Source organism: Ictalurus furcatus, chromosome 10 (genome assembly GCF_023375685.1).
Source record: "Ictalurus furcatus strain D&B chromosome 10, Billie_1.0, whole genome shotgun sequence".
Classification (NCBI taxonomy): Eukaryota; Metazoa; Chordata; class Actinopteri; order Siluriformes; family Ictaluridae; genus Ictalurus; species Ictalurus furcatus.
In genome coordinates, this window is record NC_071264.1 from 27496038 (window position 1) to 27514203 (window position 18166).

At 41.0% G+C, this 18166-nt stretch overlaps 2 protein-coding genes across 2 annotated transcripts; both read right to left on the minus strand.

Moving 5' to 3' along the window:
- Positions 1–17: 17 nt before the first annotated feature.
- On the minus strand, positions 18–12283 carry csnk2a2a (casein kinase 2, alpha prime polypeptide a). The gene is made up of 12 exons (XM_053634242.1): positions 11010–12283; positions 9504–9615; positions 6966–7067; positions 6797–6847; positions 6590–6649; positions 6420–6503; positions 5736–5846; positions 5549–5650; positions 5346–5446; positions 3577–3725; positions 3309–3399; positions 18–3182 (listed from the first exon to the last, which is right to left on the minus strand). Exons 1-11 carry the CDS (start codon positions 11117–11119, stop codon positions 3326–3328), a joined length of 1056 nt encoding a protein of 351 aa, XP_053490217.1. The 5' UTR covers positions 11120–12283; the 3' UTR covers positions 18–3182; positions 3309–3325.
- Positions 12284–12343: 60 nt separating this feature from the next.
- On the minus strand, positions 12344–18166 carry LOC128613462 (zinc finger protein 319). The gene is made up of 2 exons (XM_053634239.1): positions 17164–18166; positions 12344–16252 (listed from the first exon to the last, which is right to left on the minus strand). The coding sequence occupies exon 2, from the start codon at positions 16125–16127 to the stop codon at positions 14355–14357; it is 1773 nt and encodes a 590-aa protein (XP_053490214.1). The 5' UTR covers positions 16128–16252; positions 17164–18166; the 3' UTR covers positions 12344–14354.

Genomic DNA, 18166 nt, shown 5'->3' on the forward strand with positions numbered 1-18166 from the left:
GGAATATATTTATTTTATCTGTATTTATTTAAATGACATATTTTCTAAGAGAAAATTCCATTATTAAACAACAACAAAAAAAAGATTATGATTAGAACAAATAAATATTCTCCTACTTTTTAAATAATCTTGGGTCATGTATATTTTATAGGATAATTTGTATTAGTTTGTAGGATGGGTGCCAATAGTTCTAGAGGACACTGTATATTAGGAATAATGTGAGTGATTATTGCAGGACTGAAAATTAGGATATTAGTTTGGAGGGAATTATAAAGACAGCGTGATTTAGAATCATTAGAAAATAACTTACTTTTTTTTTGTACATCTCATACTAAATAGTTTTAGATCTTCAAATAAAATACAACAAAACAAAGGCAACCTGAGTAAACACACAATACAGTTTTTGTTTATTTAAATTTTTTTTATTGAAGCAAAAAAAAAGTTATGCAACACCCATCACCAATTTGAAAAACTAATTGCCCCTTTAAAATTCAAATCTGGTTGTGCCACTTTTCGCAGCAATAACTGCAACCAAATGCTTCCAACAACTGGAGATCAGTCTTTCACTTACTTCTAGTACTAGGACTCTTATGCTTTAGATCATTGTCTTGCTGCACAATCCAGTTGCACTTGAGTTTCAACTTATGGACTGAAAACTGGACATTCTCCTTTAAGATTTTCTGGTAGAAAGCAGAATTCATGTTTCCCTCAATTATTGCAAGTTGCCCAGGCCCTGATGCAGCAAAGCATCCCCACACCATCACACTTCCACCACCATGCTTGACCGTAGGTATGATGTTCTTTTTGTGGAATTATGTGTTTGGTTTATGCCAGATGTAACGGGACCCCTGTCTTCCAAACAGTTCCACTATCTACTCATCAGTCCACAGAACATTCTCTCAAAAGGTTTTAAGCTCATCAAGGTGTGTTTTGGTGAAATTCAGACGAGCCTTAATGTTCTTCTGGGTTAGCAGTGGTTTTCACCTCACCACTCTTCCATGGATGCCATTTTTGCCCAGTGTCTTTCTGATAGTGGAATCATGAACAGTGAACTTTATTGATGCAAGAGAGGCCTGTAGTTCCTTTGATGTCTTTGGCTCTTTTGTGACTTCCTGGATGAGTCGTTGCTCTTGGAGGAAGTTTGAATGGTCTGCCACTTCTGGGAAGATTCACTACCGTGCCGAGTTTTTCCATTTGGAGATAACGGCTCTCGCTGTGGTTCTTTGGAGGCCCAGAGCCTTTGAAATAGCTCTGTAACCCTTTCCAGACTCATGCATTTCAATCACCTTTCAATCTTCCTCATCATTTCTGGAATTTCTTTCAACTTTGGCATAGTGTGTTACTGATTAAGACCTTTTAACCACCTTCATGTTGTTGGAAAAGTTCTATTTAAAGTATTGTAATCAGGCCTGGTTGTGTCTAGTCCAGCTGAACCCAATTATGAATGCAGTTTCATAAATTCGGGGAATTAGTAACTACGGGGGCAAATACATTTTCACACAGGCCCAGTTGGTATTGGATAACGTTTTTTGCTTCAATAAATAACCATCATTTAAAAACTGTATTTTGTGTTTACTCAGGTTGTTTTATCTTTGATTTCGTTTTCATTTCTGTAACAATTTAGTATGAGATATATGCAAAAACAGAAGAAACAGCAAATACTTTTTCACAGCACTGTATAATATAAAATTGGTCTCAAATGAAAAACCATCATTGAAGCCTAACACACTGTACAGTTGCTGGTAATCAAATTCGTCTTAATTTTGTCCAATGGGGTGCAAACCTTTAGCACTTGACAGTAGTTAGACAGTTCTACATTACGGAATGTACATAGAGGAATCCATTTTTACGAAGAGAAAATTGAAATGCAGTGAAATGCAGTGAAAAATGAAGAAAACCATTATACTTTTTACTTTGCTTACCTTACTAAAAATTGTGTGCAAATTGGTATTTAAAGCCAGTCACAATATGGTTTTGTCATGAGTAGCCTCAAGAAATATATATATTGTTATTGACAATTTAATTTAATAGTTAAATGCTACAACAACCAAAAAAAAAAAACGGTTTCTGCCTGACCAGACCTGTGTGAGGAAGATTTGCCGTGGTGCATTTAATAAAAGGCATTTAAAACGTATAATGTACACTGAACGGCAAATAATTGTATAATTCATCAATGACAAATAGAATGACAGGAAACATTAATAGTCGGTGTAGGAATATAGAGTACGTGAAATCCATTCTGTTCTATCTATAAATTGATTTCTTTCTGCTCTTCGTTGTCGTCTAGAGGGATGCAAACTTTTGCACTCATTTCTATTAGGAGATCTGAAATGTACTTTAGACGTAAAGAGAATGTCTACAGTTGTTGAACATCTGGCTAAAATTTCTCTCAGAATCCCATCACCCCACCGTTGATTACTTTTCAATAACGGCACGATCTTAAGTGTACGTACCATGTTTGGATCAACTGGGCTTAATTTAGATCTCTGGCCTACATCAGCTGCATGACTAGACTTAAATTAGGTCCCATAAGCGATCCAGTCTCTCAATAGTAGCACAGCTGTCGTTATTCACCCCACGTTAAAAATACACACCCACGTGTCAGACTGGTTAAAAAGTATCTCTTATTTAATAGAACATATTTTCAACAGATCGCAGAAAAGCCTCCATACCCAATAATAATAATAATAATAATAATAATAATCATACTATAATTTAGAATTTGCACTTATTTCAGCAGGGCAAATCAACTGACCATGACAATCTTTCCAGCATATAATGCAACCTGGATCCTGAGCCCACAGCAGTCATGTAGAGCCTGAGAGTCACAGGGAAAGAGCAGGCATTCTTTCCCAACCACAATATATAATCACTTATAATTCTGTAATTTTTTTTTTGTTTGTTTTTGCTTTTTTTATATATATATATATAGAGAGAGAGAGAGATGTTTAACTTAAAACAGGAAAGAAGGGGACATACAGAATACCACTTTTTTGGTATCTAAGTAACTGTGGCAAGCAGCACTAATACAAAGTGAATAAAGGAGAGGGAGTCGGCCGGCCCGGTGTGTTTCGGTTTTCTGTACATGTCTTGTGATACTAAATTACTTCTTGCTTCATTAGAGTGAAGCTTTACACCTGAAACGCAGGGTCTCTGCCAAACACTGAGGTAAAAAGGTTTTCCTGGAGAAGAAGAAGAAAAAAAAAACACAACAACAAACAAAAATAGTATTAAAAAATCCTACAGAGATCGATTTATTTATTTATACATGTATTCAGATTTAAACCGTTGGCTGGAAATATTCGTACCTTTTACTTTTAGCTCATCATGTTGCAGTTGAACTGCTTATTGCCAGAGTGCCATCTGAGTTTGAGAGAGACTGTCCTTTCAGCACAGGATCTGCACACAGAAATATGACACCCCTCTGAGACACGGACTTGCAAAGAAAGAACACCATTTAGTAAGGTGTGAGGGAAAAGACGCACATTGGTGTGAATGCGCTGATGCTTAAAAATAAATAAAGAATAAAAAGCTCGTAGTTAAGCAGAAAATAGCAAAGCGCAGTCTCGGACTCACAGAAGTAGGGGTGCTCCATGGCCTCCTGGGCAGTCAGTCTCTGTTGATGGTCATAACGCAGCAGCTTATCCAGCAAATCCAGAGCTTCGGGACTCACCAAGTGCTGATTCTCCGGCTGAACAAAGTGCTCCCAGCGCTTTCGTGTTTGCCTGGAGGGTTGTTCAAATGAAAAATGAGCACTGTATCGGTAACAATATGCAGTGCACGTCCAGAAACGGTGTTGTTATCCTTGGGGAGATTTTATGGAAATTAAAGACACTTCCCGGTAGGGCTGCATCAAAAGCTATTTTTCCAGACCAAGTACGAGTACATGCTATTGGTGCTCATTGATACTGATAGCAAAGTGAGTAACCTCTATATATATATATATATATATATATATATATATATATATATATATATATATATATATATATATATATTATATATATATATATATATAAAATGCATATATATAGTACCGAACATGTTATTTAGCTCCATTTGGCCATGAGAAGGCCACATGTGTATTCATGCACTTAAGTTTGTTCTTTATAACGTGTTTTAGCTAGCTACATTAGTTTCCTTGGATCGAGTAGGGTTAAAATGGAAAGCAGGTATTATTTCACTTCCAAAAAGCGCTTCTCTATAGCCATTAGTAAAGTACGTGTTCTTTGTGTTTATTGCGTTGAAATCAGTCATTGTCGACGGAGGATCATGGCTAACCGTCAAGAACAATATACTGGTGTAAGAGCTGCTAATTTTCACTCAAATAGCATGGCCTGTAGACATTTTTTTTCTCACCCAGCTAGTGTTTGCTGCAGCTAGCAATGAACTCTTTGAGCTGATTTTCATATTTTATAAGATTTAGGTTACTTCTATTGTAGGGAGATGCTGTAGATCCTCCTCTTGTTATTTTAACAGAGCAGTTTACAGTCTGCTCTGATTGCCATCATTAATCTTGGAATACAGTCATTAGCATGAGAATGTACAAATAACCATGGTATTAAATGAATCCCTGATTACCAATATAGGTATCGGTGCAAACCTACCTTCCATATAGATTTACACAAGGTACATTTTCAATACTACAACATGGTAAATTATTTGGTTGTACAATTTTCATTACCACTAGATGCTACATTAAAAAAAAAAGGAAAAGACTGTGATGATGGAGAAAATCTCTAATTATGCAAACCAATCACTACACAGGAAAAGATGTGTGTTATATCCCTATATTTAAAAACAGTTAAATAGTTAAATAATTAAGGAACTTTCATCTTATTGCAATGTACGGTCTGATTAGTCTTGGCCAATTTAAATCCAGCAAACATTGAGTTTCTACTCAATACTGAAACTATTACTCAATAGTGAAATTTTATGGATGTTATACACCTTCTACATAGAGCTGCACTACAACGCTTACCTGACTGCACATTGGGATAAGACCGCCATGATGGGAAATTTTGTAATTAAGAAAACACTATTGTGTGACTCATGATATTAAATTTATTTATTTGCAAGCATCTCATTTTTCCTATATATATGAAATCTGAATTCATAACATGAAGGAAATCGTAATTCAGCATTAACAATCTGAATTTGTTCAAATACTTTGTGCATTTTCCCCCTTTGTTTATTTTTGACCAAATGTATACATTTTTTTTTGTACTGTGAAATCATCTACTATTAGTGTTAAGGTCAAAATTCTGGTATTATGACACCACCACTTCCATACAAATTACAAATTAACCTACACCACCGCATTAAAGAATTGGACTTGCACTCACTGTCCGAGCAGGTCTTTGAAACGTGTGTCCAGTTCAATGTGATACTTATTAAGGTAGCTGTAAAGTTCTTCGGTCCCGAGGACCTTAGCAATACGAACAAGCTGTGGAGGAAAAAAAAAAAACATTTTGGTCTTTAATGATAATGCCTTATTTTTCATTGGGAGCATATTTAAATTCTATGATGTGTAAACATTGCCTTATACCTGGTCATAATTGTCCTGGCCATGGAAAAAGGGCTCTTTCTGAAAAATCATACTGGCGAGCATGCAGCCCAGGCTCCACATGTCTAAACTGTAATCATACATCTGCAAAGCAGGAAATAACCAAGTGTGTTTAGGATATTAGGGAAATACAACAAAATAAATTCTGCAATGTCTATAGACGCTATACCTGATAATCAACCAGCAGCTCTGGCCCCTTGTAGGATCTCGATGCCACCCGGACATTATATTCTTGTGCAGGATGATAGAACTCGGCAAGACCCCAGTCTATCAGGCGCAACTGAAACGCACACATGCAGACATATGGCAATATTTAAAGCTACAGTGTGTAGGAGTTATCTTCTAAAAATGAAACTAAAAAAAAAAAAAAAAACACGATTCTTGGGCCAGGGGATGATAAAATACTCTGACGTATAATCTGGTGTTCCTGAGCTGCTGTGAATCACCCTGACAAGTCTGTAATAGACAAAGCTGAGTCAGGCTCAAACACATCTAATATCCTCACTCCACACCTTTAGGCATGAAAGAAGTCAGATTGCACGGTGACGGAAAAGAGCTAGCAGCCAATCAAGGGAGACAGATGAGTGATGGGGTGAAAGAGATCGATACTATATTATAAGAGAAAAAGCATTCAGGACTGATGGAGTGTTAGCTTTTTCTCTAGTTGAACAGGTAAGTCTGTGATTTGGTGGAAAGCTAGTGAACGCTACATGGCAGACAGACAATTTATCCTGAAGTTATTTTAGCTAGAGGACTCATGATTGCTGGCTAGTAAACTAGCCATCCTGTATCCAAGTTTCTACATTCTTACTGCCAGTTAGTTTAAAGTTTGGCAATACACTGCACAAATTACCTTTCTCATTTGGTGATCTATCATCACGTTATGTGGCTTTACATCCCGATGCATGATTCCCATGCTGTGAGAGTAATCCAGAGCCTGCACATGAACCAAAAACAACATTGAGCAAGGGTCTCAATAGGGCTGGCAATAAGGCAATTTAAAACGTATTATAATACCCTTACCTTTAGAAGTTCATACAAGTAGAAACGAATATCAAAATCTGTTAATCTCTGGTAGAGATCCTATTAATAAGAATTAAACATGTAAGATCAGAAACACAAGTCTACCAAACAATAAATTCCATTATACAAACTGTCTTTATGCAGTTCTCCATTTATACAGCTCAAATATCATTTCATAAATACATTAAAGTACAAATAAAATGGTACCTTGAAATCTGTGTTATTGATGCACTCAAAGACAAGAGCTGGTGTTCTGGACTGAAATAAGAACAGATAAGATTAGTCCATCAATTATTCATCTTGATTTATCTAAACTGAGAATGGCCCACGCTCAGGCTTGGCAGACAGATGGAGAGATGTTGTGACAGAAACCTACCACGGGATCCTTGACTGTGTCCACAAGGCGAATTATGTTGGTTCCTCCTCTTAAGTTTTCCAGGATTTTGATCTCACGCTTGATCTTCTTCTTCTTGACAGGCTGCAAAAGTGATAGCATGAGAGTGAGAAAGAAGCCATGAGTGAAATCCCTTGCGGATGTTGCTGCAGACCGGAACTTCAGGAAAGTTTCACTTTCAGCAGAGCACCCCTTGACGAGTCTTAGAAATGTACAACTGTTCAAATATTTATTCCTGAACATTATTGAATGTGGATTTGAAGTGTTTTGCGGCACATAAACTGGAATTAAAACTGCAATTACAACCCCAATTCCGAAAAAGTTGGGACAGTACGGAAAATGAAACAAACAAACAAAAAGAGTCGTTTGAAAATTCAATTCACCATGTACTATATTGAAAACACATTATTTGATGTTTTACTTTGTGAATTTAATTTATTTTTGAAAATATACACTCATTTCAAATCTGATGACTGCAATACACTCCAAAAAAGTTGGGACAGTTGACTGTTTACCACTGTGTAACATCACCTTTTCTTTTACTAAAAATTATTACGCGTTTGGGCGCTGAGTGAAGACGCCAGTTGGTTAAGTTAAGCAAGTGGAATTTTCCCCCATTCGTCCATTATGCATTTCTTCAGCTGCGTAACTTTAAAATGCGCCACACATTCTCAATCGGAGACAGGTCAGGACTGCAGCAGGCCATGCTCGCACCCGCACTCTCTGCTTACGCAACCATGCGCTTGTAATCCGGGCAGAATGTGGTTTGGCGTTGTCCTGCTCTGGATGGCAGCATATGTTGCTCCAAAATGTGCATATATAAATCTTTCTGCATTAATGCTGCCCTCACCTTGAGTACAAGTCACCCATGTCATGGGCAGTGACATGCCCCCATACCATGACAGACGCTGGCTTTTGGACTTGATGCTGATACCAGCTTGGCTGGTCCTTTCCCTCTTTGGCCCGGAGAACACGACGGCTGTTTTGTCCAAAAACAAAACATTTGAAATGTTGACTCATAAAACCACAAAACACGATTCCACTGTGCTACTGTCCATCTCAGATGAGACCGAGCCTAGAGAAGTCGGCAGCGCTTCTGAACAGTGTTGATGTAACGCTTCTGCTTTGCATAGTAAAGCCTTAACTTGCATCTGTGGATGGTGTTGACTGACAAAGGTTTACCAAAGTATTCCCGAGCCCATGTCAGGATCTCCATTACAGACTCATGACGGTTTTCACGACGGTTTTTAAGACGGTGATGTCTGAGGGATCGGAGATTATGCGCATTCAGAAGTGGTTTTCGTCCTCGCCCTTTACGCACCCAGATTTGACCGGGTTCCTTGAACCTTTTAATTATATTGTGCACTGTAGAAGTTGACATGCCCAAAATCCTACCGATTTGTCGTTGGGGAATGTCGTTCTCAAAGTGTTGGATTATTAGCTGATGCATCTGTTGGCAGCCTCGACCCATCCTTGCCCTTGAAGGACTTTTTTGGAGGCTCCTTATATACTATGATTAGACGATTGCCTCACCTGTTTCACAACACCTTCTTATTTCAACTTGTCGCATCGCTATTAGTCCTAAACTGCCCCTGTCCCAACTGTTTTGGAACGTGTTGCATGCATCAAATTGAAAATAAACCTTTATCTTCAAAAAAACGATGCAGTTGATCAGGTAAAACACCAAATACCGTGTCTTTATATGTTTGTTGATTAAATACAAGTCAAAGTAAATTCACAAATCACTCCTCTTTGGTTTTTATTAGCATTTTCCATACCGTCCCAACTTTTTCAGAATTGTATTTGTACAGCAACCTGATATTCTTTGTGCCTTACAATGATTTACATTGCTGGGCTTTAGATTAGGAGATGAACAACTTCCTGTAAGAAACATTAATGTGACCAGAAATTATTAGAGCTTTAATAACTACATAATAACCATTAATAGTAGTTGCTATTTTCTGAGGGGGGGGGGGGGGGCTGAGATTTTCTGTAATAACTATATAACAACAGTGATTAAACCACAGCTGTGTTAAATTCTCGATTCTGATTGGTTAGTGACTGAGAATAACGCTGGCCGCGAGTCAAAACACAAGTTCGTACTAATACACTCATTCTAACACATTAGCATTTCTATAGTAACAACTCATTCAGAGGGACTTGCTTGGTGGATGATGTACATAAAAACTGCTAACCTCTCACAAACATACCACAACGATCAGAATGTGCTGTTCCTTAATAAATGAAAAACTGTATTGGCGAACCATTGTGGAATATGAGGAATAAGACACTTCAGGGTATGTTGTTATAGGTAAATAATCAACTTCAGGGTGGTTACAGTAACACCGCTTTGTGTCAGGCTGCATCTCACCACCCTGTTGTGGACTACTTTTCCAACATCAGCACCCTACCCAAGTGTTTAATTCCTTACACAGCAGTTGATAAGAGTTGATGGAAATCTCATCACATGAGTAAAGAAAATCTCAAGCTCCTTTTAGTAATCACAGCTCTACGTCTCACCTTGAGTATTTTCACCACCACTCGGTCATTGCTGTTGATGTTGATGGCTTCAAACACTTCGCTATATTTGCCTCTTCCAAGCTTCCGGACCAACTGGTAATCATCTTGGTTGCTGAGAGAAGGTGAGAAATGAGATACAAGAACATAAATATAAACTGGATTTATACTTTATACAGTCAGAGGCCTCGAAGTGTGAAAGTACAGATTTATTTTACAAACTATTTTTTAAAAAATGTGGCTTTTTACTGATCGAAGCCAGATATAGTTTATTTTTGAACTTTCCAACCAACCATCCATCCACCTTCCATACCGCTTATCCTACACCAGGGGCGTCCAATCTTATCCGCAAAGGGCTGGTGGGGGTGCAGGTTTTCATTCCAACCAAGCAGGAGCCAGTCATGGGGAGTCTGGCAGCTATCTCAGGGGGCACCCTGGATGGTGTGTCAAGCCACTGCAGGGCACAATTGCACACACATTCACACCACGGACAATTTGGAAATGCCAATCAGCCTATAAAGCGGATCTTTGGACTGGGGGAGGGAACCAGAGTACCTGGAGGAAACCCCCGAAGCACGAGGAGAACATGCAAACTCCGCGCACACAGGGTGGAATCGGGAATCAAACCCCCAACCCCCGGACGTGTGAGGCAAGAGCGTTAACTACTAAACCACTGTGTTCCCTTGTGGGCTTGACAGTAGTGATGTGTCGTTGTCTCAGATAGTGATTCGTTCATTTTGTGTTGACCGCGCATGCACTGCAACATGACCATAGGTTCTGTACAGGAAACGGACATTAGTTCCCCTCTCGAGTATTCGGGTTCAAGTCGTTCGTTCATCACGTCACAGCCCCACTGCATTCACCCCACGAGGCGGTCACGGGATGAACGAACGACTCGAACCCGACAACTCGAGAGCCGAACTAATCATCTCTGTTTCCGGGGAACAGACGTGACAAAAGAAAAAACGACTCGGATCGGGAGGTGAGACGAGGCGAGGTGAACGAACACACCGCGTAGCCTGAAGACCCAGCTAAGAGATTAATCAATCATTTCCGTTTCGCATAACTCCGCCTTGGCTGCATTAACCCATAGTTTATTTTTCATTCCAAATGTGATCAACGTTTGCGTACGTCTTAAGACGTGTCGGGGAATTCGACATCTAACATTTTAATTATATTCTGCTGAAATGACTTGGAAAAAAAAAAAAGAGATCCGTTCAGTTTGCCGAACGAGATTCAAAAGATACGATTCAAGATTAAAATGACCCGAACTTCCCATCACTACTTGACAGATCCCTAGGGAATCCCGGACCCCGCTTGGAGAACCCTGTGTCATGTACATTTTCCCTTCGGCTCAGGAAGGGCTGTCAATGAGCTGATTTGCTGAATCAGGTGTATTGGGAGCAGGGAACACATTAATATTTGCGGGGGGGGGGGGGGGGGGGGTTGGTTTAAATGACCACAGAGGGGAACCTTTATAGCAAATAAATACAACGGGAAGGTTTGTACCTCCAGCTAGGCACGTGTGCTTCATAGTCCCAGTAATCTTTGCTCTTCAGAGTGTTCACATCAGCGTACACCCGCGCTTTGCTGGTCGCCGGACCAGGCATGGCGGGCATGGGCGAGGATGGATCTGCCTTTTCCCCACCGACCACAGCACTCCCAACACGACACCGCAAAGCCGGCCTTGTCTTCTCGCACCTCTGGTAACAGCCTGGTTCACTGTAGCAATGTGCGACTGATCTCTCCGGTGAAACAGGCCCGCAATGCAGCTGGGACCATGACCTCCTGTTCAAACCCGATAAGGAGTGTCCGAATGTGCCGGAAAGCAGCCTGCACGCTTTCTGACACAGCGCCAGCTTAATAACGCTGGTTAGGAGAAATTTCACCAAGACCGCATAGCTGGCTGCGTAGATCTGCGATTTACTGGCGTGTGATTAATAGCTGGATCGCTAAGCGACACGCATATGCATGAACATCTCACCTGTCAAGCGTGCTAGTCAGTTTAGCGCACAGCCTGCTACGCATGTAATTACTAGCTAGTCTTGCCTGCAAACCATTACAACCAAAGGGTTATAGCTTATATATCTCATCCAGCTATGATGCTGAATCAACTGAAAATGAATGCGACTTGTTAGAGTTACGAACATTAACGTTAATTCTGGCTACCACTTTATTAGCTATTATTGCTAGCTAGGACGAATTAATCAATTAATTAAAACAAAAACAAAACATAAATAATGTACTACAGAGACCAGTTTGGTCGGATATTGCTTTAAATAACAGCGCGTAGATATATATTTTTAATCCACATTATTATAATCATGGTAACGGTCACAAGCTAAGCTAACGTTTGAGAATTCACTAACACACATATATGTATATACACGGATAGCTAGCTAACAAGCTAGCTCGGTTCGTCAGCGACGTCTCGCGACTCTTCGAAAGTCAGTCCAAACCGGTTATATCCAAAATGCCCAATTTTTGGACACCGGTTGCCAGCTACGCACTGAATACACGACTATTAGGACATTTTCCCAAATAATAATAAGAAGAATACAATCTTGATATTTTTCCAAATGTTCCGCCGAGGGGGTGGAGAGATCCCCTGCACTGCTTAGCTAGCTCACTTACTCGCTCGCTCACTCACTCACTCACACCCCTTCTGTTTCAAACCGCAGAATCAAACACCGTATCCCAAACCACTTCCAATCGGATATATAGTGCACTGCGTAGGGCGCACAATCCCAGCTTCTTCACCATATTTAGTGCACTTCTGTAGGAAATAGTGCGCCATTGGGTATTTAACCAAAGCTGCTGCTGTTTTGACTGGAGAACCGGAAGCGCTCAATAAGCTTCCAGGCGACGGTGTATTTTTATTTATTTATTTATTTATCTAGCTATTTATTTATTTATTTAAAAATAAAAAAAAGCCTGATTAAACGATTTGAAATCTCTGAAGGTGTGCAAAAATGTCTACACTCTTGTGGCGACACCAATTATTACATGACTGACAGAAAACTGACAGAAATATAATTGCAAACATTTATTGGTTAATGCCATGTAGCCTAAGGTCACAATACATACAAGTGCAAAGATAGGACAAATTATTACATATAGAGATATATACATATTTCGGTCGCCCCACAATCTTTAAAAACACTTAAAAATGTTAAAAGGTTAAAGTGAGCAAAAAACTAGAGAATGGTTTATAGGTACTAGACTTGAGGAGAGCAGGCTACATCCCTATATCTTATTAATTACCTCAGTTAGTTACCTATTCTAAATGTAACGACAAATGGACATTGTGAAGAATTTTTTTTTTAATAGGGTTGCTCCTGAAAAGTACAAATGACTACTTTGTTAGAATTAGCAAACGTTTAATATATTATTTCCTATTACGCCTCTACAGGATGCTTGCCTGTCATGACTGTCATGGCATCATCCAAATAATCATGATCAGCAGTGATTGATATGCTGATTAAGGTTGATTAAGGTGTAGTTCTGTCTAACTAGAACTAACAAACTTTGTAGCATTGCTTAATACAACCAAGGTGCTTTTGATTCCTAGACTTTTTTTTTTAATATTAGGATACAAACCTAATGTTTAAGGGACATCACCAACACTTTTCAGAGGCATGTATAAATGGGATTTTTTTAAAAAAACAAAAAACATAAAACAAAATGTCTCAAAGGTAAAATAATCCTACTACATCCACTTTAAGAAAGTAATACCTGTCCTTAGAGAGGAATGATCATGGACATATAGTTTACAGTATGGTGGAGATACAGACACTAAATTGTATTATTGTACTAAAATCATTACAAAACATCAATTTCTGAATAGTACTGAAGATGATAGAGCATCGTAGTAACACCTGCTTGTGTGTGCGTGTTTTTTGTGTGTGTGTGTGTGTTTTATATTGCTGTTACAGACGTGCTGTTACTGGGCAGCTGAAATATAAGTCCAAACTTTAAACTGTATAAATGTATTAATGTTACTGATAAATGTATAAATAGCCATGACAACTGCAGGGATGAATTAACCACTTACACTCGTCACATACAACTGCATCACTTCAAAGTAACTAACGTGGTTCTTTTGCCTATAAGACAACATACAAATAAGCACCAGTTACAGTTTACAACATAAAATACTAACATAGCGATTTTAGATTATTCATGCATACACATACCCTATTACATAATGGGTTGGGCATTGGAGTTTATACGGTAGTTACTATACGGAGCAGTTTGCCTTAATATATATATATATATACACAAGTACTATGGCAGGTAAAAAGCATGAGGTTGTACATATACTGTACAAGATGGGAAAAAAGTAACACTGTCCGTCACATGCCTCATTAATAATTCCAGCCAGTGAAATCCAATTTCTCATGTTAGGAACCGCTCCTAGCAAAACAACTGAACTAAGTCTGTTAGTATTAAAACAGTGAAAATGCAATCGGTCACAAGCACTTACAACAGCACTGTATTTGAATTTCAGATTTCAAATATTTGAGAAAGAAGTGCTAAAAAAAAATCTAGAATAGTCGTCCTTGAATGTATATCCTATAAACTTTTAAATACGTTTTGGACATTTTACTGTATTTTGCACCTAAGCTTTTTTTTTAAATTTTTTTTTAAAATTTTTTTAATTTTTTTTATTTTTAAGGCCTGGCTGGAAAATACTGGTACTGAGAGTTTGAAAACTACATCACAGGCTGTGAGTCTTGAAATGAACCTCAATAAATTATAGCACATTTAGAATACCTGCAAGTTTCTCATATAAGCACTATATATTCGTGGCTTCGTTAAACAAGATGGGAGGCTAAGGTTGCTGGAGCACCACTACTGTATGCACGGGGCCACTGGATAGCCCCCTCCTTCTGCAGTGTGTTGGACTGTGTGCTCCTGAAGAGCCCCTAGCTCCCCAAAGCACTCCCCACACCACACGCACTTAAACTGAGCTTCCCGTGAATGAACAATGCCATGTTTGGCCAGGTGCTCTCGCTGCTTGAATCCCTTGTCACAGGTTGGGCACTTGAAAGGTTTCTCCCCCGTATGGACGCGGCGATGTCTCTGGAGCTCCGAGGAGTATTTAAAGCGCCTCTCGCAGTCCGAGCACTTCATTGGTTTCTCGCGGGCAGGATCACAGTGATGCTGGACGAAATCGGACGATGACTGAAAGCGCCGACCACACAAGGAGCATTTGAGCGGCTTCTCGGTGCAATGGGAGTTCTGGTGTCGCTGAAGGGTGGACGACTTTTTGTAGCCCTTGCCGCACACGTCGCACTTGTACGGTTTCTCGGGTGCGTTGGCGCCTGAGCCGGATTCTCCACACTTGTGCCTAAGCAGCTCCCCAGACTGTCTGAAGCCCCTCTGGCAAGCGGCGCACTTGAACAGGTTCTCAATTCCATGGACATGCTGGTGGTACAGAAGGTGGGATGGTTGGAGGAAGCCCTTGTCACACTGGTTGCACTTGAAAGGACGTTCGGCAGGGTTTTTGTGAGTGCGGCGATGGCGCACAAGGGCGTACTGCTGCTTGAAACTCATCTGGCACTCTTCACATTGGAATGGTCTTTCTTCGGAGTGGGTGCGCTCGTGTTGCCGGAGGTCCGACGGCCGTTTGAAGGTCTTCCCGCACGTCGTGCAACGGAAGGGTCGTTCGCCTGCGGGTTGGCACTGGTGATGCAGCAGCTCAGACGACTCCTTGAAGTGCAGTTCACACAAGTTGCACTTGAACAGGTGCTCGCCGGAGTGGGCGTACATGTGGCGCACGAGGTGCTGCCGGTGCTTGAAGGTCTTATCACAGACTGCACATTTGTAAGGCCGGTCAGCACTATGGGTACGCTGGTGGTGCGCCAGGTGAGACGCCTGGCTGAAGCTCTTCTCACAGGTGTTGCATTTGTAAGGCTTCTCGCCCGTGTGCACTCGCTCATGCCGAGAGAGCTCAGATAGGTGTCGGAAAGCCTTCGAGCACACCGAACACTTGTAGGGCCTGTCGGAGTTTTGAAAATCAGTGGACGAAGAGGAGCCCATTGCTGCTCCACTGCTGGAGGTCTCGCCTGTTGACGGCTGCTGAGGGTTTGAGGAGGAGGAATCTGGCCTGTAGGTTTTCTCACAAATGGAGCATTTCATAGGGTTGTTGCCATTCGAATGCTCGTTGTGATGTTGCGCCAAAGAAGTGAGAAGGGAGAATCCCATTTTGCACACGCCGCAGACAAACGGTTTCTGCTCTACCTGGACACACTGATGCTCCAGCAAATCAGTGGCCTGACTGAAGATCTTCATGCACTGGGTGCACTGAAAAGAGCGGTCCTGGCTCACCATGCACTGGTGCTCATGTGGGTTCGCCAGGTGAGATATATCATGGCCGCACGCTCCACATTTGTGCCCGCCCTCGCTCCCAACTTGCAGGGATGGCTGTTGAGCAGGCACGGGGTGCTGCTGGCTGTGCTGACCGTGCTGCGATTGCTGTAAAGCAGGGTCTGCCGGAAGGACGATCCCATACACGGCGCTACCGAGAGGATTTTCGGCCCCTTGAAGAAGAGGATGAGCAACAGGAGGAGGGGCGACTGCATGCTGCTGCTGCCATGCCTCGGTCATCCTTCCGCTGTACATGTATGACTTCAGCTCTCACAGGACCTCGGTTAATTTCAAAATGTCCCAATACGTCGGGTCGTTGACGAACGCAAGTTCTTGTTACATTATATGCACAAAAAAAAAACCTTCACCAAGCAGTGTACCTGCAAGACAGAGACAACATCAGCTTACTTGAAAGTGCTTTAAGGAGGCATTTCGAGATAAAGTCCCTTTATCTAACATTTCTCCAGCAGATGCCAAGATTTACATTTGTATTAAAAAAAAAAAATGAAAACATCAATCACACCATCCTGAATCTGCTCTTTTTTTTCTTTCCAAAATGCACGTCCAAAAAAAAACATCCCAAATCAAATAAACACTATAAATTTCAGTCAAAGCAGGGTCAAACGTTGCCCTGAATGGCATATCATTTTAAGCTAGCCTGGCTATAATGCAAGAAGAAACCGAAATGTGTTTCACATCTACATCTCCTGCACAAAAGGAAAAGCCATGCAAGCAACAGTCACATGTACAGTTCATATTGCATTCCATGCAAAGAAGCGTTTTAGGATATTTATATATATATATATTTATATATATATATATAGCAACTTTAGCTAGCTCCTGATAGCATTAGACACCAGGAGCAGCAGAAGCAGCTCGTTTTTATAAACCAACTTGGCTAATGTCCTTGCTCTAACCGTCTGGCACGGCTAACAAACAGAACAGTAAACAGTGCATGCATGCATGCATGTATTAATGCATGCACACACACACAAAAAAAAAAAAAAAAAAAAAAAAGAGAAAAAAAAGCACGAAATCAGGAATGCGTGAAGCGGAGGAGAAGAAAAAAAAAAAAGCTTAGAGGAAACTCGAAGCTCGAAGGAAGGGAGGGAGGGGGAAAAAAACCACTCTGCACAATGGCATCCAAGCAGCATAATGCTCAGACCCATCCCTAGCTCAGTGCACTTCAGTACGGTGGCTACACCGCGGCTGCTACTCGGCTAAGGGGAAAACCGACACCAGGCATGCTGCCGTATATACACGTCGTTGTCCTCGCGCACCGATTCGATACCTTGTTTATTTTCCGGCTGGATCCACAATGCACGAGAGAATAAAACAAAAGAGGTTCCGGTTCTGGAAAAAAAAAAAAAAAAAAAAACAACAAACACCCAAAACCAAAACAAACACAGTCGGACGACGCGCAGCCGGCGGGGCTCCACAAGGCCCGAATAAACGTGACGCATCGGACCTCTATGACCAGTCCCCCTCCCTCCAACCAGAACAAGGCTGACACCCAAATAATATGGGCGGATTCAAAGCAGCAAAGGGAGGGGAGGAATCTCAGCTGAACCTGCATTAATGTAATCTTTCCATATCTGATTTGGTTAGGGATAGATCAGTCATACAGAGCGTGTAGACAGATACTACATGCTGTTTTTCTAGCAGACCCTGCTGAACAATCCAGTTTGTCCAGCTCCCAAAACACAGGCCTCTTGATGGTCAAACTGGTAGTTTGTGTAACGTGTGCCGTGAGAACTGTGAATAGAAATCTGAGATGGAACGGTTTTGAATCATCTCGAACTGCTCTGTGAACTGAAATGGGATTTCTTGATTTGCCGAAAAAAAAAGAGCAAAGTCTGAAAGCTGAAAATCAGAAATGCAAAAACGAAGTATGCGTATCACCTTCTTTGATCGAAACCGATAAGGCGTTCTGCAGCAGTTTGATTTTTGCTTATCTCAGCACACTAAAATACAACAATATATATATATCTATCCAGAGGGCTTGGTGGCTAGGATGTTTGCCTCACGCCTTCGGGGTTGGGGGTTCGATTCGCGCTTCTGCGCTGTATGCGAGGAATTTGTATGTTCTCCCTGTGCTTCAGGGGTTTCCTCTAGGTGTTACGTCCTCCAGTCCAATCACGTGCTGTAGGTTGATCGGCATCTCTGTATTGTCTGTAAGTGTGTAAACGGGTGTGCGATTGTGCCCTGTGATGGGTTGGCACCCCATCCAGGGTGTCCCCCGCTCTGTGCTCTGAGTTCCCGGGGTTAGGCTCCAGGCTCCCTGTGAACCTGTG